The following is a 25,116-nucleotide window of genomic DNA, read 5'->3' on the forward strand; positions in this document are numbered from 1 at the left end:
CCACCCACCATCACACCCTCACCCACTGCCAACAAATCTCCATTAATAACTGCTCCATGCACGACAACCACACCTCCACCTACATCCACCACTACCACAGCTACCACACGTCCACCCACCTCTACACCTCCACCCACCAGCTCACATTCACTCACTGCCACCAAATCTCCATCAATAATTGCTCAATGCATTACATCCACACCTCCACCTACATTCACCTCTCCTCCTGGTTCCACCTCCATCACTCTTCCTCCATCACGCTCTCTTCCTCTTCTCTCTATGATGTTGGTCTCCACTGTTGGATCCTCCTGTGTTGTGGTTCTACTGGTGTTACTGGTTCTGCTGGTGAGACGATGTGCTCACAGGAAACCTGAAGGTGAGACTCAGACTTCCTGATCATTCGTGTTCGAGATTCTTCAGTAGAATAAAAGTCACATACATTATTATTATAGTTACGACTTTCCTAAATGCAACCTGTTTTTAGATATTTAATTTATATTATTTTTAATTTTGCATCATTTCAGCAGATCAAGAAGAAGCTGGAGAAGATGACATCATCACTTATGTCATGTACAGCTACATCCAATTATTAGATCCTCAACAACAGCCAATCAGAAAAAGCAAAGGTAGTACTGTGTTTCCTCCAAAGGGGCTGAGGCTGACATTTAAAATTTTAAATATAATTGCAAAACTATGAGTGTAGCAAAACTATGTGCCTAGAGGTGTTTCAAATGGCTGCCGAGTTGTTAGATTTGTTTCCAAAACAAATTTGCAACTTTACAATGTACAAACGCTGCAAAGTAGAGGTGAGGATGTTTCAGAAATAGGACATTAGTAAGGAACTTTCTCTTTGATTTCTTTGTTGTAACACTAATTTATTGCTTCTTGGCAATAAATCTTATACTGTTTGTCTGTCTCTTCTCTTAAATGGAACAAGATTTGTAAGGAAAATTTGTGAGTTGAGCAGCAGAGTCAAGTATGTAGATTGTATGTGGTTGCGTTGGTCATGATGGCATGACTAGTGCTCACAAGCTGATTCCACAAGTGTTCAGTGAGGTTGAGGTCAGGACTGCAGCAGATCATTCCAACTTCTCAGAAAGTTGTGCCTGTGAAAGTTCTTGAGAAAAAAAAATTTCTTTCTTTAGTGTGAAGCCAATTAAGTCACAGATTGAACAGACCGTAGACCTTTAGCTGTGTTTTCAGCCTCTCAGACATTTGAACCATTTCTAAACTTGCATGTAAAACCACAGCAGCTACTTCCTGTCGATGACCCCAGTTAGTGTGAACCAGGTTCGGGTTTAGACGTCTCACCACAAGATGTTCTGGTTTGGCTAATGATAGTGTTCAAGTCATGAGAACACTTTTGCTTTGTGCTTTGTGGTACAGTGTGTGCGTTTGTATTATTAGAATATAGCAGCCTTGTGGTCATCCACAGTTGTTTTTCACAGAATGAGCCGTCAGTTATTTCTGATCGATATGAGTTTCACAGCAGAGGTGTTAACAAAGGAAAGCTGAAAAATGCTGCAGACTATAAAAAGCGCTTAATCACCTAATCTTGTCAATTACTTTGAAGCTGTTAAGTCTAATAGTTTAATATGTCTGTGGTGTTTCTGTAGTTTCAGTAATTTTATATGCTTAATATTGCAGAGACTGATACAACTGTGGTCTACCCAGCAGTGAGCTCTGACGATGTCAGTAATGGACAAACAACCATCAGAACAAGAAAGCTCAGGTACAGCTGGGCTGTTCACCCTGTTTACCGTCATCATGCTAAGCTAAGAAAAGTTTAAATAAAGTAATCCATGAGAACCTGTGTTGCTTCAAATACAGGAAATGTTGCAACATATAATTGTGACTCTCCTTATAACCCTGCGGGTACATCAGGCAGGCAGCTGAAGTTGACGTGCAACAGAATGACACCTACAATAGTGCAGGGTCTATTTTTGATTGAACCTGCAAGAAACAGTAGCTTTTTTCTTATTTGTTTCTCTAAAACTGCACACAACAGTTGACCTACAAAGTAAAACCTCTGAGCTTGAGAGAAAAAGACTGTTTCTGTACCCAGAGAGCAAAATGTTACTGGTCTTCAGTAGGATACGGTCCATAAATGTTTTGCTAGGACTTTAAGATGAATTGAAACATATTAGCAAGATGTCTGACAGTCCAGCTGACTACAACTGAATAACTACAGAACATACATCTGTCATTGCTGCTGGTTATCAGCAGACCATCCAGGTACATATTGTGCTACATGTATCTATACTTACTCTTGCTATAGTGAGAACACACGTATGCACTCAGTATTACATTATGAACAACCCACATCACCCTCTGCATGAGTCTGTGAGGGTGCTGAGCAGCTCTTTCAGTCAGAGACTGAAACACCCTCACTGACAAAGTAAAACAGGAATGAAGATCGACACAAACAGCAGCATAAATGAAGTGGGACACTGAGAGGCGAGAAACTACAGACAGGGGACACAGAGGGAACTGTGGGCTCCAGGTTTGAAGAAGCAGTTACAGTGTGAGCAGTATAGAAGCTCTGTGATTTGTATCTGAGCTGGTTCCCAGTAAAGTCTGAACTGGGACTGTGTGTGATGCAGAGAGGTGGAGATTGGAGGTCTTGATTGAACTACAAAGCTTGTAATCATGTTTCCTGTTGTTTGAACTGTGTGTGTTCGTGTTCAGACTTTAAACCAGAGACAGAAGTCGTCTACTCTTCACTGAAGTAGTCCACCAGTCCAACCACTGACGTCCAGCTGCTGGTCTCTAACTGGTCCCCCCAGCACCTCAGACCAGAGGACATCCACATGTTACAGATTTGATGTCTTTTTATCACTGAATTAGACTCTGATGATGCAGAACTACTTAATGGAAACCAGTTACTTAATTTATTGTCATGCAGATGTTTTATGTCTTCAGTAACTTCACAGATTTTCATAATTATGTTTCTTGGATCCCATTGTTGTTCCTTCCCCTTGGAAACATTCATATTGTCTCACTCAGTAATATAAGATTAAAACACAGACTTGAGTGTTGTAGTGTCTGATAAACTACAAATTTATGAACTCAGACTGTACTTCCTTCTCAATAACATTTCCTGAATGAGCACCGAGCTCACTCCTGTTAAACTGTCAGTGAAGTTTAAAGCCTCTCTGAGGTTAAAGTCATCATAGGTACTAATCACATTAGAGTTGGAGAAAGAAAAAACAGACTTTTGGGGTAAAAAAAAGTCCCACACGTCGTGGTCAGAGGTTGGGGTTAGGAGGGTTGAGGTGACCAGGATTACTTTGCCTCTTTTGTTCTAATGCAACAGAAAAGGATACAGACAGAGTATAACTGAATATCAAGCTTGTGGTTCTAGTTAGTTCAACCCACTCTGTGTATGTTCACCTTGAGTTAACTACAGATATGAATGTCTGCTGATGCACATTATGACATTTCTATATAGGAACTTTACAGTTTATTCAGTAAACTACATTTACTGCAAATCACCTTAACGTAATGGGTGTTCAACCGTGTTGGACCATATTTCACAGAGTCAGTAAGCAGGAATTATAGATTTTATTCTAAGCTCCGGGGGAAAAATTCACCATGGCCACAAATAACTGTCCTACATCTGTAACAGACTGATAGCAAAGAAAACACTACAAACCTTTCTTAATGAAAAAAGAAAGAACAAGAGACAAAAAACCACTTGTGTGTTTCATGTGAGGAAGGATGTGTTATGATTTATGAAAGACGAGTACAGAGATCAGAGGGAGGGAAACCTGAGCTTTATTTAGAGTCAAAAATCAAAATCAGACTATTTTTCCAGCTCCACTTATGACCAAAGAGTCATTCAAGATGATATGGATATGAAATGGATGATAAGAAAATGGAATAAAATATCCATGATGATGTATTATTGGAGCTTAAGATGAGTATCAGACAGTTCAGGGTAAAATTCACAAAAATATTCAAATAGTTTCTTCTCTTCCAACAACAGTTTTTTTGTATTTTCTTCTCTTTTAAAAATAAAGTGTGTGTGTGTGTGTGTGTGTGTGTGTGTGTGTGTGTGTGTGTGTGTGTGTGTGTAAGAATGGTTTCCTGTCTGAGAGGTGCTGTGTGTAAAGGTCCAGCAGGTGGCAGCAGAGCAGCTTCAGTTTGTCCAAGAGCACTTGATGGTTTTTTTCCGACCTTTAAACATCACAGGAGGCAAAAAAAAATATTATATTTGTTAAATTTCCAGTGTGACGGGTGGAGGCTGGCTGCATTTCTTAGATTTTATATGACCAGGAACAGGACTGTAAGATGCTGCTGCCTCCATTATGCTTCAGGCCTGAAATGCAGACTTACAGAAAGTGTCCTTAAAGGGCTCAAAACATCTGTCATTACTTTCTATGTGACAGCAGGACAGCACTGATCGCTCAGGCCTGGTACATGTTCACAGTTTTCTGTTCCACTCAGAGGTGTGAAACAGAGATTTTTATCTGAGCCCGTTTAAAAAAGAAAACATTAAAGCCATTACAATCATCTAACACGATGATACAAACACACGTTTCAGTTGTGATGATTTAAATGATTTAACCAATGCAGTGATGCCATTTGATTAGTCATTTTTTAAGCTTCATTGCCATAATTTGTGACATAAAGGGAAAACAAAAACAGGCCTAAAGGAAAACTTTGTCTAATCTCTATGTGCAAACTTATCTTAAAATCCCATGTTTATATAAGACGCTGATGACTCTTAAAAATAATATAAAACAATCTTCAATCCAAATTGAAGACACAATCAGTCATGTCCAACCAAATGACTGTTATTAAATATGTTTCTGCCATAAATCCAGATTATTCCTCATTAATTCAATATTATAAGAGTCCTAACTTCTCCAAAGACAGTTTCAAATATTATGGTGTCACTAAAAGTCTGGCTGCTCTCCAGGTTTCTTAATTTATGCGTCTTTGGTTTGCAGCCATTGGAGGGCTCCAGTCCAGCCCACGAGCCGTCTCTCTCTCTCTCTCTCTCTCTCTAATTCAAAAGTGTTGAGTTACAGACCTGTTCTCTCACTCAGGGACTTTCAGCTTCATCTGACCCTCAAATCATATCTCATATAGTCTCATCTGAAGCTGATTTTAATACAGGAACAGAAATGTCTGCTGGAACTGCGTCACGCTGCTACAATTTCCTGTTTTTCAGCGTCTTTGTCTTTGTCTCAGCAGGTGAGATTTACTGTTAGAAACTGAACATTACAAGTCAATAATAATGTGTGTAAAAGTGATACAAGGTTAGATGGTCTGTGTGGATCTAACATCTGTAATCCAGCTGTGACAAAGACAAAGAGGTGTAATGTCTAGATGGGTTCAAACTGTGGTCATGAATATTTTGTACTTGTAAATCAGATGCGTATTTGTGAACTGAGTTTTGTAACCTTGTAAACCAAAATATCTGAAAACATTATGTTTGTGTATCTATAGACTAGAATTTGTGTGTTTGTAAAAAAAAAATATTTCCAGAAGTTACAAAGTTTTTTTAAGGTCTGTTTACAGATACAAGGCAAAAAAACTATGTGTGAAACTCTGCGCTCAAGTTTCCTGTTTGTGTCTCAGTTTCACCTTACGAGTATGAATTTTGAGCAGATTTGTCTTCCTTCAGCTGATTGGTCAATGTCATGCCACAAATGTAACAATCCAAACAGAGAAGAGAGAGGCCACACAATCCGCATGTCTGTGGATTTTACCATAAAAAAAGAAGGAGAAAAAAGAAAGTACTACTAGGATTTCATGTTTTTATGTGACTTCAGATCAGTCAGTGTTACTACAGTATGTCAATGAAAAAAACAACTGTACATTCAGACAAATGAGGTTGAGCTGAAAAGAATGATACATGCAAGATAAGGAAAACAAAACAAATTGAAGGTAAATGTAAAAAAAAATTAAAGTGAAAAGTAGTCAAAAATGGTCAGTTATGTTTTGGACCTCAGTGGGTCACTGGTGACCTGCTGGATGTTCAGAGGTTCATTAAATCCAACATGACTAAAAACTCAAATGTCAAAGGAAATAAACAAAATATTTAAAGTCAATCATTCTGATCATAATTTTACTTTGACCTTTAACCTCTCTGCTCTGTGTTGTTTCCTCTTTCAGAGCAGAAAACCATCACAGCTGAGTCTGGACAGGACGTCACTCTGACATGTCGAACTCCAAACAACAACATCACAGCTGTACATTGGAGCAGAGCTGACCTGAGAGATAAAAATGTGCTTTTGTACCAGGATGGTCAGTTTGATCCAGATCATCAGCATCCATCTTTTAAGAACCGGGTGGATCTGCAGGACAAACAGATGAAGGATGGAGACGTGTCTTTGATTCTGAAGGATGTGACGATTAATGATGCTGCAAGATACAAGTGTCATGTCCTTATGAATGAAACAGACTCATGGAAACTCGTCAGCATCATCCACCTGAGGGTTTCCCCAGGTGAGTGAGTGATGGTCCTACAGTCCAACGAGCATATTTAACTCTTTGAAGAATTATATTAAACATATTTATACAATATTAATATAATAATAAAATCATTTTAGTACATGAAGATGCAAATATTTTAATATGAATTCTAATTACAATGAACTTACTTATCATGACTCTGTTATGTAGCACACCTGCAGTACAGGAGAAATTTCTGTCGTTTAAATGATTTGATTTGCATCAGCAAATTACAAGTTTCTGCACTGGACCTCTCTGTGAAATCACAGTCCACACACAAAAGATGGCCCTGTGTAACTACAGGGCTCCAACAAACAATGGCCACACGTTATATTGATGTTTTCAAGTTTGTTTCTCTCTCGTTCTCTTCAGAAACCACGAACACTGAAGAAAACACAAAGTTTACGATGTAAATGTCTTTGATCTCATCAAAGTCTCACATGTTATTGTCCATAAACAGTCATGAGCAGAACAGGAAAAATGCAATGTTATTGATATTACTGAAAATGTCCTCTTATTACCAACGTAGAACATGTACACAACATTATATGAACAATATACATGAAAATCATTACCGTGTGCACCTCTTGGACCACATGCAGAATAACATTACTATTGTGGCTGTAGCTGCATCTGTAGCTCCGTATCCATGCTAGTTCTGACCCACAATGCCATAGTTGTGCTCTCAACTAAACTCTGGTCATGTGACCATTACAAACTCTACCTCAAACAAGCTTTACTTTAAACCTTTCTCAAACCCTTATTTCATAATAACATTTATTAGACATGTTTTCAATCTGTTGTGGGAACTGCCGGCTTCTGTGTGGCTGGGTGCTGTGTGAGGAGTGATGTGTGATGTGTGTGTGAGCATGCGCGTGAAAAACGCGGTGAGTGAAAAAGAATGTCACAGGTAGAGGCGGCGACCGGGAGCAGCGTTCTAATGAGCTACAGCCTATGCAGTGTGTTTTCATATGTGCAGCACTGTTATTAAAGCCTCATGTCTTCAGTACTCCTGGGTGTCTCAGCTGAGTTCTGTCAGCCTCCACAAAAGTGAAAGGAGTTAACCCCGAAGGAGGACAAAACTTTGGCCCTGGAGGAAGCATCTCCCCTTTGCATCTCCCGACCACGGTCAGGGGAGCGACGGCGAGGAATGGTTAACAAATCAATGCTACACTTTTTTATTATTTATCCAATAAACAAATTGACTAAATTAAAAATAAATCTATCACAGAAACATGTAAAACAAACAACACCTAACTAACTGTCTCAGGGACAGTTACCCCCTGGATTGGGCCATTTTATAACCCAACATTAACAAGTATTATTATGACTGTCTTCTTCTGTAAGCAACATGTCAGTCCTGCTGACTCCCAACGAGTCTTCTTCTCCCTTCACGTCCAACCTAACCTCGTATCTGCTGCTTTCCCTGGAAGAGAACAGAAAAGAGAAAACAAGGAGAAAATTCCTGCCTAGCTTTGATTAATAATATTATCCTAATGATTATATTTATTATTAAAGTTCGTGACATTCTGTTCAGACTCCCTTTGCCCAGAAAATATCATCCTGACTGTTAACCAGTGTGATGTGTAGCATGTTGTTAAAACCATTATCACAACATTTCACTTCAGTCATAACGCTGAATGAATCTGACCCTTAAAAACATGTATCACCAAGTCTTTAATGAGCACGTCGCAATGTGTATATCTTTTTAATCCGAATAATATACACATCTGAACTCAACCAGATGTAACCAGATGTTTTCTGCATAAAACAGATTAACTGTATTTTCACATGACACTTGAATAACACAAAGTTAGTATAGCTTAGGTCGTTTTGAGGAAAGTCCAATATGTGATTGAAATGAGGAGATTACATGTAATGTTTAAATGTTCAGTTTATAAAATTCCACTGAGCAGTCCTTCCTTTAACTCTAACCTCTTTTCTTCCTCTCTTCTCTTTCTGATCTTTCTCCATCTCTGAGTGAAGTTAGCTCTCTGGCTTTTCTCTCCCTGTGAAATACAGCAGCTGGACCTTTGGCTGCAACACACTGTGAGACAAACTGCACACAAACAGTTTGTGTTTGCTGATGTTTGATGAGCTGATAGAAACTTTACATTTAAAGCTACCTGACACTTAAAATAACTTCACTCCCTTTATGCTCCCTCCTTTTGTGCAGGACTAACAAGATGTTGAACACACATACACCAGCACTCTATAGATGAACCTAAAGTAATTAGTCTGTCTGAAAATGTAAAGAATTAGAAACTAGTGTTATTTTTAAAAATATAGGGACTTAAAATAAAACGTAGTCGGGAAATAATAAATACTCAAAAGTACAGATACCTGAAAATTCTATAAAGTTAGAATAACTAAGTATTTGTTCTTTGTTTCCTCCAACCTCATCAGGATACATGGAGTCTGTGTGGGATTAAAATATATTTCTGTGAAGGTTCTCAGTCATCCAGGTCATCGTAGTCAAAGGAGTTTGCAAAGAAAAGCGTCTGCTTGAAGACGTTTCACCTCTCATCCGAGAAGCTTCTTCAGTTCTAAGGTCAAATGGCCGAGAGTCCCAGATACTGTCTGCCATCTATAATCCAGTTTTGAGTTCCCTCCCCAGACGCCTTAACGCCCACTCACATCCTGGGCCATCTGACCTCAGGAATTCACATGACAAGGTGAGGCCAGGTTTCACAATGAGCTCACCCGAAACCCTGGCTGATTAGGTCCCACACCCGCTTTCACACCTTGGCTCATGTGATTAGAGGATCACCAGGGGGTCCTTTGTCCCTCTTTGGGGACTGAAGACCGAAGCTGAGTGTAGGAGGAGCAGCCGACAGCTGCACATGTGCTGCTGCAGACACACACACCAGTGTGACAGGAGTGTGAGAGAGATTAAAGAGAAAGAGACAACAGAACATGTTCAACTATGAAAACTCCACTTTAAAACATTTAAAGAGCTGCTGGATGTTCAGAGGTTCATTAAATCCAACATGACTAAAGACTCAAATGTCAAAGGAAATAAACAAAATATTTAAAGTCAATCATTCTGATCATCATTGTACTTTGACCTTTAACCTCTCTGCTCTGTGTTGTTTCCTCTTTCAGACCAGAAAAACATCACAGCTGAGTCTGGACAGGACGTCACTCTGACATGTCGAACTCCAAACAACAACATCAAATCTGTACATTGGAGCAGAGCTGAGCTGGAAGACAAATATGTGCTTTTGTACCAGGATAAGCAGTTTGTTCCAGATGACCAGCATCCATCTTTTAGGAACCGGGTGGATCTGCAGGACAGACAGATGAAGGATGGAGACGTGTCTTTGATTCTGAAGGATGTGACGATTAATGATGCTGGAACATACAAGTGTGGTGTTGTCCAGGAGATCGGACAACCTATGAAACTCATCGGCAACATCCAACTTCATGTTGTTCCTCCAGGTGAGTGAGTAGAGTTGAGTGTGTGTGTGATCAGAGGTGAAGCTGCTTCCTGGTTGTTGATGTTTGTTTCTAAAGATGTTGTTGATGAGACTTTGTAGAAAGCAGCTGGTCTGAGTGATGTGATCAGAGTGCAGTAGATAATGTCTGACAGCAGTTTGAAGAGGAAATGGATTCTGTTCTGTTCTTCACTCATCACCTACCTGACAGCTGACACCTCACACCTGTTTCTCACCTGCAGGTCAGACAGGAGGACAAGAGAAGGAAAGAGGGAAGAAGGAAGAAGTGAAAAAGGAAGAAGGGAAGAAGGAAGAAGGGAAGAAAGAAGAAGGGAAAAAGGAAGAAGGGAAGAAGGAAGAAGGGAAGAAAGAAGAAGGGAAAAAGGAAGAAGGGAAGAAGGGAAGAAAGAAGAAGGGAAGAAGGAAGAAGGGAAGAAAGATGGAGGGAAGAAGCATGAAGTGAAAAAGGAAGAAGGGAAGAAGGAAGAAGGGAAAAAGGAAGAAGGGAAGAAGGAAGAAGGAAAGAAGGATGAAAGGAAGAAACATGAAGTTAAAACAGAAAATGGCAGGAAGGGTGAAGGGGAGAAGGATGAATCTATTGCACTGCAAGTTTTACCTCTGCTTCTTGTTGCTGCTGTTAGTGTTTTTTTTCTCATCTAAAAAAACAAAAACAAAAGAAAATCCCAAAAAACAACAGAAGCAACAGAAGCAGAGTCAAAAAAGGTCAAAGGTTCTGCTCATCTGGTCTCATTACTTCTTCAGTCTCAGCTGACTGCAGGTTTCCCCAACATGGAAAAAAGAGCTTTGTTATCCAACCCTGGAACACCACCAAGTTATTAGTTCAGTTATGTGGAAGAAACCTGGGTGAAAGTCAAATCTCAGGATGATCACATTAACTTTGTGGACCAACACATCAAATTCAAATATCTCAGAGGGGTCAAGAGCTGAACTCTGAGTGTCCTGCTGCTGATCCAAACTCTGTGTTGACACTAAAAGTGAAGAACATGCTGATCATCATCTTCAAACCTCACAGCAGAACTGTGGGTCAGATGATCTGAAGACACACAGAAATGAACTTTCCTGTGCTGCCTGTCAGTGACTCTGAACTACAGTTTATTCATCTTCAGGCTGTTCATGAACACAAAGTAAAGCTGTGTTACAAAGATGTATGAATTAGTGCTTTCAGCATTAATCTCTTTAAAATGACCTTAACACCATAACAGCATTAACGCAGCAAATCTCTGTAAGTGAGTTACCGCCGATCACCTGCACAGTGTCAACACTTTATGTAGCTAACCACGTTAACAAGCTAACCACGTTAACAAGCTAACTGCGCTAACGTGTTGATGCCGTGCAGCCCGACCCACGGGGGGATCCACGGTAACTTGCTAATGGAGATTTGTCTCATGGCTCATGGTTCAGCTACAACCGAATGACGATCTGCAAGGTTGACATTGAGATGAGTTTGCGTGGTTAAATTCTTTTCCATAGTACTGTGTGATTTTTCATAATATAACAACAAACATCACATGTGGTCAAAGTGTCTGCAAATCACAAGCTTGTCTCAACTCTTCCAAACCATCCCAGCAGTTTATCAGTTACCACGACAACAGGAAGAAGAAAAGCACCTAAATTTGTGTCACGATCCCGGGTCTTTTGACCCAGCGTTTTAAGTTTTAGTTTGTTTGATGTTTATTTTTTAAGTTCATTAGATTAACTAAGCTCATTTGTCTATTTCGATTCCTCTTGTATTTTCTGCCCCTGTATTTAAGTTTCCCTCACCCTTTGTCTGTGAGGCTGTTTTGACTGCGTGTCTTATGTCATCAATTTTATATTGTCATGTCTGCTTCACGTTTCCTGTTTTATTTTGAAGGTCTGTGTCCTATGTCAGCGTAGTCAACTTTGCTTCCTTTGTCTCGTTATGTCAGATTAGTGTCAGCTGTTTCCACACTTCCCCTAATCACCCTTGTGTGCATTTAGTCTGTGTGTTTCTGTTCATTCTTTGTCAGGTCGTCTGTTGTTTCACGTTATGTTTCCCACGTCATGCTTCCAAGTTTCATGTCTAGGTTTTTCTTGTTTTTTGTTTAGTTCTCCCAGTTTAGGTTGATCTTAATTTGTTTCAGTTTGCCTTGCCCTTCTTTGTACCTTTTTTACCAGCCTTATTAAACAGCTCACTTTTTGTTAACATTCAAGTTCTGTTCCCTGTTCCTTGGAGTCTGCGTTTAGGGTCCTTTTTTCAATTCATACAGTCTGCCCCCGCCAGACTGTGACAATTTGCCCAGAGACCTTAATTAAGGTTCCAAGCATCCGCAAAGATAAACATCATATAAACAGGAAATTCCAGCAGCTATAATCGACGTCCTCAGATCTGATACATTAATTGTCCAGGAAACTCGTGTTTTTATAGCTTAGATCATTTTTGTTTTTTTGTTTTTAAGAAATAACTATTCAGTTATTTCTTAGTCTTTATGGGTCTTTATTTTCTTGTTCCTGATGTGAGTTCCTGTCATGGTACTTTATGCCTTTAGTTCTGTGCTCCCATTCAACAGTTCTTTAGGTTGTTGTGTGTATTTTGGGTTTGTGACTTAATTTTCATTTTGAGTTGTTTGATTTTCTGTTAGTGCTGCTTCGAGTTCTGCTTATCCGGTTTCCTGGAAGAGTTTCCTGTTGATTAAGATTCTTTGTTCCTGACCTGCAGTGGTTTTGTACTTTGAGAGGTCAGCTTTAAACCTGCTCTTGAGTTATTTTTTTTCTCCTGAATCCTGCATTTAGGCTCCATCTCCTACCTACCAAACAATCTTGGTAGGTAGGAGATTTGTGTATCCTCCCTGGTAGGTAGCTGTTGATCTGTTACTTCTGAACCCAAACTGACTATCTGTCAGTAATTCATATTTTTCCACAAAAATGTCAAATCTTTTTATGAAAAGTTTTTCCAGTATCTTAGAGAACTGGGAGAGTATTGACTCTGGTCTATAGTTTGTAAAATGATGCCTTTCACCGGTTTTGTAAATGGGAATAACTTTAGCAACTTTCATTTTTTGTGGAAAAACCCCTTTTTGAAACGACAAGTTGAATATGTATTTTAATGGTTTTACAATACCATCAATAACTGTCTTTACTGTTACCATATCAATATCATTCCAGTCTGTACTGTTTTTGTTCTTAAGTCCTCTAACTATAAATCTCTTTCTCTTCCACTGCTCTTAAAAACATTGAGCTTCTATTCCTTTCAATATCTTCACCAGTGTCCCTTTCTATTCCATCAACCTTTATTTCTTCTGCCAGTTTTGGCCCTATGTTTACGAAGAATTCATTAAAGCCATTAACTATCTCTTCCATGTTATTAATGCTTCTTGTCCCTTCTATAAAGTACCCAGGGTAATCATTATTCCTTGATTCATTTTTGATTATACTGTTTAATACATTCCATATATCTCTTGTGTTATCTTTATTGTGTTCTAACCTCTTAATATAATACTCTCTTTTACAGGATCTCATTATATTAGTTAATTTATTTTTGTAAGTTTTATACTTCCTTTCAGTTTCTATTGTTCTCTTTTTTATGAATTCTTGATATAGGATATTCTTTTTTTTGCTGGCATTTTGTAGTCCTTTAGTCATCCATGGTCTTCCTGCATAGTTGTGTTTCCTGTTGATTTCAATTACTGGGCAGTTTTTTATCAAGTAATGTGTTAAATGTTCTTAAAAATCCTTTGTAAGCTTTATTAACTTCTGTTTGTTCATATACAATATTCCAATCTTGCTTTAAAAGTTCATTTCTAAGACAGTTTAATGTCTTCTCTGTTCTTATTCTTTTGTAAATAATCTTGTTCCCATCGTTGTTCACTTTATAATGGCAATTATAAGATGCAAAGACTGGTAAGTGGTCACTTATATCATTGATTAACAGCCCACTTTTTATATTTCCTTCTATTATATTTGTAAATATATTATCTAATAGAGTTGCACAATGAGATGTTATTCTGGTCAGTCTTGTTATCAGTGGAAATAAACCCATGCTGTACATGGAATCAATAAATTCTTCTGTGCTCTTATTATGATTTGGATTCAATAAGTCAATATTAAAGTCCCCACAAATAAACATTCTTTTCTGATTTATATTTGTAAATAAGTCCTCCATATTATCCTTAAATATCTCAATCTTAGATCCTGGTGTTCTATATATACAACTGACAATTAGGTTTTTCCTTTTTTCCATACTTATTTCCACTGACCAACATTCCATCACGCCATCAATAACAGTCGTCATTCTTCCCATTCTTTCGTACTTTAGGTTTTTATCAATGTAAAGTGCCACCCCACCTCCTTTCTTGTTGATTCTGTCTGCATTAAGTGTACACACCAAGGGGAGATGTATAGTGAAGATGTCAGCTCTAACGGTTTATAAACCTTTTAATATTCAAAGATCATACGTTTCAGATGAGACATTTTACATTGTTCCTTCATTCACAATGTTTTGAAGACAAAATAAATGTCGTTTTGGGGAAAAATTATTCTGTGTAATGTTATTCTTTCTCACAATGCCCTGATTTAATGTCCGGCCATTAATGTTCCCAATCACTTTGTGTCTGCTGCCATTAATGGAGGAGCCATTTGAGCGCGTTGACTTTAACATTTCTTCAATCAATGATGATCTAGCTTCATTAAGAGCTTTTATATAAAGGAGAAAACTATTTTTCCAGGCAAAATAGGAGCAGGCACAGTCTCTCAGGGGATGGGTATTTGAAGGGATGACAAGATAACGAAAGGAAAGCTGCAAAGAGACATGGAAGACTGCATCTCTGCTGCTCCATTCAAAATCGGATGGGTAACTAAAGTAGCTTAGCATATGACCTACACAAAAACACCACTGTGTGTTGTAAGAGATACAGAAAGTGATACTCTACCACAGAGAGAGCGATCACCAAGTGACAGCGCCAGCCCAACCATATCAAGCCAAAATGTCTTGGTAAAGCATTAAGAGTTGTGCCCAGCTCGTGAAAAACAACCCCACACCATAATCCCCCGTCCACCAAATTTTAGACTTGGCACAATGCAGTAAGTCAAGTACCGTTCTCCTATAAACTACAAAACCCTGCCTTTTCCATCAGATTACCAAACTTAGAAACACGGCTCGTTACTTCAGCACATCTTTGCTGTTTAGTGACGAAGTGCTTTACATCACTGCATCCAGTGCTTTCTATCTCACATGACGATCTAAGGCTTTTAATGCAGCTGCTCAGCCATTTCTCCTCCTAGAACAATGGGTTTTATTTTATTTTCTTCTTCTCTCTTAAAAAGTGTGTGTAAGAAAGGTTTCCTCTGTGAGAGGTACTATATGTAAGATATGTAAAGATCCAACAGGTGGCAGCAGAGGAGCCTCAGTTTTACCACCACGATCGAACATCATTCCAGATGATTAGGGCTGCTGGGTAGACAACGTTATACAGTGACAGGGTTGCTGGTCCGGTGTGAGGGGGGGAGGCTGGTTGCCTTCCTTAGATTTTATAGGAACAGGAACAGGACTGCAAGATGCAGCTGGCTCCGTTATATTTCAGACCTGAAATGCAGACTTACAGAAAGTGTCCTTAAAGGGCTCAAAACATCTGTCATTACAGCAGGACAGCACTGATCCCTCAGGGCTCACTCACTGGACCAGGTTCACAGTCTGATCACAGTTTTCTGTTCAACTCAGAGGTGAGAAACAGAAATTGTATCTAAACTAGAATTTTTAAAAAGCCATTACGATGGACTAACATGGATTATACAAAGGCACATGTCAGGTGTGATCATTTGATTTACCTAATGCAGGGATGTCATGAAATTTTCGTTTTTTTATTCTCTACTATCGTTTGTGACACAAAGGAAAACAAAAACTGCTTGAAGTCTGGTTCTTAAATAGTCCTTTTCTGCTCTGAGCACTCAAAGTGTTTTGTCTAAAACGCTTTGTCTACTTGTACCAACTTAAGTTATCATCTCAGCTTTCTATAAAGAGCTGATGATTCTTAAAATTCTTAAAATAATATAAAATAATTTCCGAATCCAAAGTGCTGAACAACCTTCAATGACACTAAAGCTTTTAACCAGTGTATATTTGTCATAATCAGTCATGTCCAAAACCAAACGACTGTTATTATATATGTTTCAGTCACAAAACCAGATTATTCCTCATTAATTTAAGAAAATAAGAGTCGTGATTTTGACCTCTTAGGTACAAATATTTTGGCGTCATTATTTAAAGACTGGCTGCTCTCCAGTTTTCTTCATTTCTGCGTTTGCATTGGAGGACACTGGTCCAGCCCACCAACTGGGTCTCTCTCTCTGACTCTTAAGTGTGGAGTTACAAACCTGTTCTCTCACTCAGGGACTTTCAACTTCATCTGAACCTCAAAATGTCATATAATCTAATCTGAAGCTCAGATTCGGATGTTAATACAGAAACACAGAAATGTCTGCTGGAACTGCATCACTCTGCTCCACTTTGTTTTTCAGCATCCTCATTTTCGTCTCTGCAGGTAAGATTAACTGTTAGAAATTGTTTTTCTCTGAGGTAAATAACTGAAGAGTATCAGCCTGTTTACATGTTAATACACTTTGCATGTTTAGCATGAGGCTAAAATCCCCCCTCAGTGGGTCACTGGTGACCTGCTGGATGTTCAGAGGTTCATTAAATCCAACATGACTAAAAACTCAAATGTCAAAGGAAATAAACAAAATATTTAAAGTCAATCATTCTGATCATAATTGTACTTTGACCTTTAACCTCTCTGCTCTGTGTTGTTTCCTCTTTCAGACCAGAAAACCATCACAGCTGAGTCTGAACAGAACGTCACTCTGACATGTCGAGCTCCAAACAACAACATCAAATCTGTACATTGGAGCAGAGCTGACCTGACAGATGGATATGTGCTTTTTTACCAAAAAGGACAGTTTGTTCCAGACAACCAGCATCCATCTTTTATGAACCGGGTGGATCTGCAGGACAGACAGATGAAGGATGGAGACGTGTCTTTGATTCTGAAGGATGTGAAACCTGCTGATAGTGGAAAATATGTGTGCCGTGTTTTCATTGAAGAAACTCGTTCATGGAAGAACAGCATCATCAACCTGATTGTTCCTCCAGGTGAGTGAGTAGAGTTGAGTGTGATCAGAGGTGAAGCTGCTTCCTTCATACACCAGTGTATGAATGTGTGTGTGAATGGGTGAATGACTGGATATGTAAAGCGCTTTGGGGTCCTTAGGGACCATAAAGGCGCTATATAAATACAGGCCATTTACCATTTTGTTGATGTTTGTTTGTTGTATGGATGAGCTGGTGGATGTCAGAGGTAGACAGATGTTTCTCCAGCTGGTGAAAACCCTCAGGGTTCAATCACTGGACCGTATTCACAGTCTGATCACAGTTTTCTCTTCCAATCAGAGGTGTGAAACAGAGATTTTATCTAAGCCAGTTAAAACAAAGAAAAACAACTTCAACAATAAAATCATCTAACATTGATGATAAAAAAAAACACATGTCAGTTGTCATCATTTAATTAATTTAACTAATGCTGGGATGACCTGAAATTGTCCTTTTTCACAATTATTTGTTGCTATAATTTGTGACACAAAGGAAAGAATATTCCTCTTTAAATATTGAATATAATTAAGTAATAATTTTAGCCTGTTTTTATTTCCTGTTTTTAAGCGTCTTTGTGTTTGTCTCTGCAGGTGAGATTTAGTGTTAGAAACTGATGATGAGTGAAGAGTATCAGCCTGTTAACATGTCAGTAATAATGTGTGTGAAAGTGGTACAAGGCTAAATGGAGACTGTGTGGATTAAACATCTGTAATCCAGCTGTGACAGAGACAAAGAGGTCTAGGTGTGTGTCAGTGCGATGTGCATAGTTTGAGGAATGAGACTCACAGTGTCTTATAATGAGAGGCTGCTTTCTCTCACACATTATGTTCACTTATTATCAGCACATGTTGTTGTTCTGTGGAAGCTAACATCTTGTAGGTTCTGACACTTTGCATGTTTAGCATGAGGCTAAAATTCCCCCTCAGTGGGTCACTGGTGACCTGCTGGATGTTCAGAGGTTCATTAAATCCAACATGACTAAAAACTCAAATGTCAAAGGAAATAAACAAAATATTTAAAGTCAATTATTCTGATCATAATTGTACTTTGACCTTTAACCTCTCTGCTCTGTGTTGTTTCCTCTTTCAGACATGAAAACCATCACAGCTGAGTCTGGACAGGACGTCACTCTGACATGTCGAGTTTCAAACAGCAAGATTTTTTTTGTAAAGTGGAGCAGAGCTGACCTGGTTCCACAATATGTGTTTTTGTACCAGGATGGTCAGTTTGTTCCAGACAACCAGCATCCATCTTTTAAGAACCGGGTGGATCTGCAGGACAGACAGATGAAGGATGGAGACGTGTCTTTGATTCTGAAGGATGTGAAACCTGGTGATACTGGAACATATGTATGTGATGTTTTCATTGAAGAAACTCGCTCATGGAAGAACAGCATCATCTACCTTCGTGTTGATCCTCCAGGTGAGTGAGTAGAGTTGAGTGTGTGTGTGATCAGAGGTGAAGCTGCTTCCTGGTTGTTGATGTGTGTTTGTTGTATGGATGAGCTGGTGGATGTCAGAGGTAGACAGATGTTTCTCCAGCTGTTGTCTTTGTGGCTGGTAGTCTAGAGTTGTAGAGCAGCATTGTTTGGGTAAGGTTAGAGCAGAAACAAAGACATTTATGAATCAGTCTCTTCTTCTCTTGCTCTCTAACTCGTCTGTAAACATGTGTGGGGAAACTCAATGTTAAAGCCTACAGCTGGAGGGGGAGGGGAGGGGTGAAGCTGGTGGTTGTGAGTCTGTGAAAGTGAATCCTGCCGGTGCCATAGCTGCTGAAAACGTCCATCAGCTTCAAAGTGTGTCAGAAGTTTGTCCCAGTTCCCATAAACACGCTCTTAAATCTGTGGAAAGCCTTTCCAGAAGAGTTGAGGCTGTTACAGCCGCTAAGGATGAGCTGGCATCATATTAAATACGTAATATTGGATCGGTCCATCTCTAGTAACAACGTTGATTAAAACACTCAAAATTCAGTGAAAGAGGTGATAATCAGTGTGATATGTTCAAGTGCATAGTGTGGAGGATGTCATAAGGCCTTAAGATGTAAGGATGCAAAACACAATATTGATGAGTGTTTAAGTTCAAGTTAGGTTGGATCAGCAGCAGGAGGTTTTAAGTTCTAAACTGGTCAGATTTGACCCAAACACAACAGGAAAATCCACCAGTGAACACTCAATCCGTTTTTTGGGTAGAGGTGATTTTCTTCTTTTTTCATTTCATTTGATTTGTTTTCACAGATGAACCGGCCAACATTAAATCAAATGCTTTCTAATAACTCCACATGACATTTATCTTTAACCAGTAACTACTTGTTCCCAAAAGATCTCTGAAATGCTCAGAAACTTTCAATCCAGTTTTCAGGTCAAAGCAGCTTTGAGCAGTAATCAGCAGGATTCTGGTGAACAGCTGTTCAGGTTTAGGACAGAGCTCAGACTATCCTGGTCACACTAAGCAGCAGTGATGGGCAGTAACATGTTACAAGTAACACGGCTGCGAGTACTGACCGTTCTTTGAGTTTGATTCCGTAAAAAGTGACCAAAGCATTAGCATCTGCTGTACACTGCGTGGGAAAAAAAAATTTTTTACAGCGAAAACAACCCTAAACTTCTGAGCAAGCACAGAGTACGCTGCCACTGGAATGTGAAATTAACAGAAAAACTACCAAATCTCGAACACTGACACCAGGACAAACCTCCGCCTGCCCCACTCCTGCTAAACAGGTGAAAATCGATTCAAGAACAACAAGACATAGTGCCGCTGATAGGTTCATAGCATAAACCTATTCGCTGGAACTTTCAAGACAATTCAACTACACAGCAAAAAGAATTGAACACCAAGCAGAGCTCTTTATGATTCTCGTATACGAGGGAGACCAACTGGACAAACGCCGTTCCTTCGCTTGACCCCAGTTGCTCTCGTCCGCTCCTCGTAACACTGATCTTTTATTGAGGTCACATGAATATACATAGGTTGCATATACATATGACGTATACATACACACAAAGAGTGCCTGTGCATTGTGTAAGTATGTGTGTGTGTGTGTGCGCGCGCGGGGGGCGGGGGTGCAGAGTGGACCCTGGAGCTCTGGAAGTCCAGCAGTTCATCTAAACAAAAGGCACTTAGACTTAAACAGACTTAAATATACTTGTGTTTGCTATACCATATATCAGTAACAGCAGATATAACCTCTCTCCTGACCTTAAGTTGTGTGTGCATGCCAGAGTGCTCTGGGAGGCACACAGAGTCTCCACAGACTACTAAGATCAAACCTCTATCGATCCATGTCTTGATGCATTCTCAATCATCCAGGAAAGTAAATCTCCAAAAGTTGATTCTGATGAGGATGTACACATCCTGGACAGGGAAGAACGCTGGTTTGAGCGCCGAGTCAAGGAGGCCATTTATGTGAAAAGGGAAAGACCATCTCTGAATCAAGGAGGGGGCCTAAGGGTACATCCCATTTGGGCGACCGTGGCTCAGGGGGTTGGGAAGTGTCTCTGCAACCGGAAGGTCGCCGGTTCGGTCCCCGGGCTCGCTGTCCTGGTCGTTATGTCCTTGGGCAAGACACTTTACCCTACTGGTGTTGGCCAGAGGGGCCGATGGCGCAATATGGCAGCCTCGCTTCTGTCAGTCTGCCCCAGGGCAGCTGTGGCTACAACAGTAGCTTGCCTCCACCAGTGTGTGAATGTGAGAGTGTATGAATAGTGGCATTGTAAAGCACTTTGGGTGCCTTGAAAAGCGCTATATGAAATCCAATCCATTATTATTATTATCTGTCACCATCTTACAATGCTGTGATTGCAGCCATTCCCCAACTCTCTGTGAATGGTACTCATGGCCATTGATCAGTGGTTGTTGATCAGTGGTCATGAGAATTTGCATTCTATTCAAGGTACTGACCTCCCAGCCTATTCTTCCTTCAGTGGGCTGGTTTCAGTCTTTATGCAAATGACTCACCGGATGCATCACCACCTGGTACGGCAACAGCACCGCTTACAACCGCAAAGCTCTCCAGAGAGTAGTGCGGTGCTCTGAACGGATAATTGGAGGTGAGCTTCCCTCCCTCCAGGACATCTACAGGAAGCGGTGCCTGAGGAAAGCGTGGAGGATCATCAAGGACTCCAGTCACCCCAGTCATAAACTCTTCAGACTACTTCCATCAGGAAGGAGGTTCTGCAGCATCCGGTCCCAAACCAGCAGACTGAGAGACAGCTATTTCCATCAGGCCATCAGACTGCTGAACACTTCATAGACACCTCACCTTCACTTACCAGAACTTCAACATTATACACTCCATACTGTATATAAATGCCACTTGTTTTGCACAATATCCAACTTCCAACCTCTGTATATTTTATATATTAATTTTATTTTTACTCTATTTAATTTGTAAAATATGTATCCACACACACCGCACATATACACATGTAGACATACATATTTAGTATACACATTCAATAATATGCATACACTCTTATATTGTACATATATTTATTCATATAATTCTCAAATTTAGCCATTCTTGTATTTGCTTGTTCTTATGTTATTGTACTTTGCACACCTATGTTGCTTGTGAAGCTCGCACACAAGAATTTCACTCACATGTACTGTACCAGTGTATTCTATCAGTCTACGACTAATTATAAAACTCTAAGCATACTGCTGCTGCACAAATCAGGTATACCATTTGTTAGATTTGTATTGTTGATTGTCATTTATGCTTAGAAATATTTACTCATATATGCTTAGAAGTATATAATCATTTGTAGATTGAAAGAATGTCTCATCCCAGGAGGTCTGTAACAACTCTGTGTAGCATGAAGAGGGGAGTGCGTTCACTCCCCCTCAGAGTGTGCTGGCATAGATCACACGTCTGCTAGGAGAGGTCGTATCTTCTCTTGCTGATATATGGTATAACAAACACACGTATATCTGTTTGAGTCTAAGAGCCTTTTGTTTAGATGTACCGTTAGACTCCTGGCACCAGCTTTGGGGAGTCTTCATGGGGTCATATCTCGACCCCACACACACACACACACACACACACACACACACACACACAAGGTATACGTCATATGTTAATGAACCTATGCATATTCATGTAACCACAATAAAAGAGCAGTGTTACGGGGGAACGGACGAGAGCAACTGGGGTCAAGCGAAGGAACGGCGCCTGTCCAGTTCTCTCCCGTGCACGTGAAACATAAAGAATGTTGCCTACTCGGGTCTTGCTTGTTGTGTGATTACATTGCCTTCAACGTTCCAGCGAATAGGTTCAAGCTACAAACCTATCACCATTTGTTGGTGTGACAATGATTATGAAGCCAAATGGAAGAATTTAGAAAAATCAGTACAAGGAAGAGAAATTCAAAGCCTTATAGGAGACAGAGAAGAAATGATGAGAGTAATCAAACAGCTGAATCCAGTCACTCAGTTTACGTTTAAAATATGGTTTAACCTGATACGAAAATACAAACTAGAAAAAGAGCTTGGATTAATCCGATAGATAGCCTATGATAAGGGTTTTACACCCAGTTCTATGGACCGAAGATTTAAACAGTGGATTCCTACTGGATTAACAGCGATGTGTACACTAATCAAAGATGGGAATTTTATGAGTTTCCAGGAGATTAAACAAAAATATGAACTAAGTAATCAAGATCACTACAGATATTTACAGATTAGGGACTTTTTTAACAAAGAAGTAAAACACAGTGTAGATCTGGATAAAAATTCGATAATTAAAATCATAATTGAAGTTTACAAAGCAAAAAAAATTAGAATAATCTCTACAGTTTACGAGCATATAATGGAGGCGAAAGGGTGCACGACAACATATGTAAAACTGAAGTGGCAGAGCGAGTTGGGAGTGAACATATCTGATGGGGAATGGTCACAAATCTGGAAAATACAGCAGTCAACAACATCATCACGTGCCTGGAGACTGCACTGCTGGAAAAATGTAATTAGATTTTTTATAACACCTAAAATTAAGAACAAATATACCTCATTACCACAGCCGTGTTGGAGGGGCTGTGGAGAGGTAGATGTGAATCATTCCCATGTGTTCTGGTTGTGTCCCAAGATTACAAAATTTTGGGCAGATGTTCATTTAGTTATAGGTAAAATTCTGGGTTATGTTGTATCTAAGACTTGTACATTATTATATTTTGGTGTCATTCCGGGAAATGTGATGAAAGAAGATAGATACATATTGAAAATTATGCTTGCTGCCTGTAAAAAGGCAATTACAAGAAAATGGAACAAGATAGACCCACCATCACAGGACGAATGGATAAAAATTATAGATGAAATACAAATCATGGAACAATTGACCTACAGAATAAGGACTCAGGAAGATCAATACCATAAAAAGTGGGAGAAATGGACTGAGTACACAAACCTAACAGGATAAAGACCAACACATTGATAATGAGAAATGATCAAACTGTAGAAACAAGGAGATCCAACATGGCTTTTTTATTTATTTATTTATTTATTTTTTGTTGCTGTTATTTTTTGTTTGTTTGTTTGTTTGTCTCTGTTATCCTACTTGCACTATTTATTTTATTTATTTTTTGTTGTTGTTTTGTTTTGTTGTTACCCCCTACCCCCCCCCCCCCCGTATAGTGTCTAAAGAAAAACAATAAAAGAAAGTTTAAAAAAACAAAAAAAAAAAACTCTAAGCATACATGAGTAGATATTTCTAAGCATAAATGACAATCCACTATATAAACCTGACAGCCGCTGAGTCTTAGAGTTTATTTATTTTCTGCCGTGTTTTACTTGCATTTATTTGAAAGTGTGAGTGTAAACACAAAACAATATTTTATTGTATGTCCTGGAATGTGCAGAAAATAGTTTTAAATGTTCAACAATTTCTTCAAATCAAAGACTGTTGTGCATAATTTAATTTTTGCTTGATGCATAAAGTTAAAAGATTAAAACTAATGAAACACATTTTAAAAAGATACTTTTTAAAAAAATTTAATTACATTTTATATGATGGATTATGCTTAAAAATAGAATTGGACTAAAGGTCTATTGCTTTATTATCTATTCAGATTGTGTATCATGTTTTTTTTAAAGTAACTAATGTTAAGGTTCAAAAATGTGTTGAGAGAGGAATCCAAAAATAACCACAGATCCGGTCCGGTGTGCAATTAGACGGCATTTTAATGAACACACATGTGTGAGTCCGACCGCTGTGCAGATTTCAGCGTCGAACTAAACTTACAATCATTAGACAAAGGTTTTATAGGGTTAAGATAGTACAGCCCCCTCTTTTGCAAAAACAGACACAATACAGCTTACGTCAGCCTAAACCACAAAATGTTCCTGCTAACTTTTAACATATTTTAAAATACATCATGTCTCATCTCCATCCTGGTGTCGCACCATGAGCGCCTCCTTATCTCCCCGAACATCAGGTGCACTTCCTGTAAGCATCAGACAATACGCCGGCACAATTTGCACTTGCAGCAAAAATACATCTTCACTTCTTCCCTACCAAAATAGATCTACTATGGTGTGTATGTGTGTGTGCGTACACGTGCGGGGGCGCGTGCGTGCTGTGTACTGCGTACGTGTCATGACCTCTCACTATTTGTGTCTGTATGTGTATGTCACGTCTGTCTGTACGTGCAGAGTTTGCATGTGCTCTCTGAACCTTAGTTGACCTCAACTTAGGCAACCAGGCTAAGACCATCCTGTGTGTAATGATCTTGACTTATGTAAAATATATAAGACAACTGTTTTCAATCTAACACAACTACTTAAGGCTTAATCCGCAATAAATGCATAATAAACACCCTACTCTTTGGCTTGCACTCACTCTGCTTTCGGTTTCACTTCTGCAAAAGCATGTAACTTCAAAAACATGTACTTCCTGTCGCTGCAGTCTACACAGAAACATTTAAGATTATTATATAGGAGCATTGAAAAACATTTAAAATTATAGATTCAACTCAACAGTTTAAAGTGGTTATAACTGAACCTGTAATAAAGACTATAACCATCTATTTGAACATCTGAATGCATCTGAATGCAACTTCACCATTAACATGAAATGGTAATGATGATTATAAAAATAGCAGCA

At 39.2% G+C, this 25,116-nt stretch overlaps 2 protein-coding genes across 2 annotated transcripts; both read left to right on the top strand.

Annotated features, from left to right (window-relative positions):
- The first annotated feature begins 5,039 nt into the window (after positions 1-5,039).
- Positions 5,040-10,365, top strand: LOC109196628 (neural cell adhesion molecule 2-like). The gene is made up of 4 exons (XM_019350888.1): positions 5,040-5,202; positions 6,127-6,459; positions 9,571-9,906; positions 10,145-10,365. Exons 1-4 carry the CDS (start codon positions 5,133-5,135, stop codon positions 10,363-10,365), a joined length of 960 nt encoding a protein of 319 aa, XP_019206433.1. The 5' UTR covers positions 5,040-5,132.
- A 5,826-nt stretch (positions 10,366-16,191) lies between these two features.
- On the top strand, positions 16,192-17,623 carry LOC112846000 (butyrophilin-like protein 2). Its single transcript, XM_025905189.1, has 3 exons — positions 16,192-16,417; positions 16,696-17,025; positions 17,613-17,623. Exons 1-3 carry the CDS (start codon positions 16,351-16,353, stop codon positions 17,621-17,623), a joined length of 408 nt encoding a protein of 135 aa, XP_025760974.1. The 5' UTR covers positions 16,192-16,350.
- Positions 17,624-25,116: the final 7,493 nt, after the last annotated feature.

The sequence above is a fragment of the Oreochromis niloticus genome, linkage group LG3 (genome assembly GCF_001858045.2).
Source record: "Oreochromis niloticus isolate F11D_XX linkage group LG3, O_niloticus_UMD_NMBU, whole genome shotgun sequence".
NCBI lineage: Eukaryota > Metazoa > Chordata > Actinopteri > Cichliformes > Cichlidae > Oreochromis > Oreochromis niloticus.

What these genes read in the sequence shown, in the direction of transcription:
- LOC109196628 (XM_019350888.1), top strand. Translation starts at nt 5,133, where the DNA reads ATGTCTGCTGGAACTGCGTCACGCTGCTACAATTTCCTGTTTTTCAGC. An exon ending in CCACCTGAGGGTTTCCCCAG is followed by an intron (nt 6,460 to 9,570) that starts GTGAGTGAGTGA and finishes TTCCTCTTTCAG; the next exon opens with ACCAGAAAAACATCACAGCT. An exon ending in ACTTCATGTTGTTCCTCCAG is followed by an intron (nt 9,907 to 10,144) that starts GTGAGTGAGTAG and finishes TCTCACCTGCAG; the next exon opens with GTCAGACAGGAGGACAAGAG.
- LOC112846000 (XM_025905189.1), top strand. Translation starts at nt 16,351, where the DNA reads ATGTCTGCTGGAACTGCATCACTCTGCTCCACTTTGTTTTTCAGCATC. An exon ending in CCTCATTTTCGTCTCTGCAG is followed by an intron (nt 16,418 to 16,695) that starts GTAAGATTAACT and finishes TTCCTCTTTCAG; the next exon opens with ACCAGAAAACCATCACAGCT.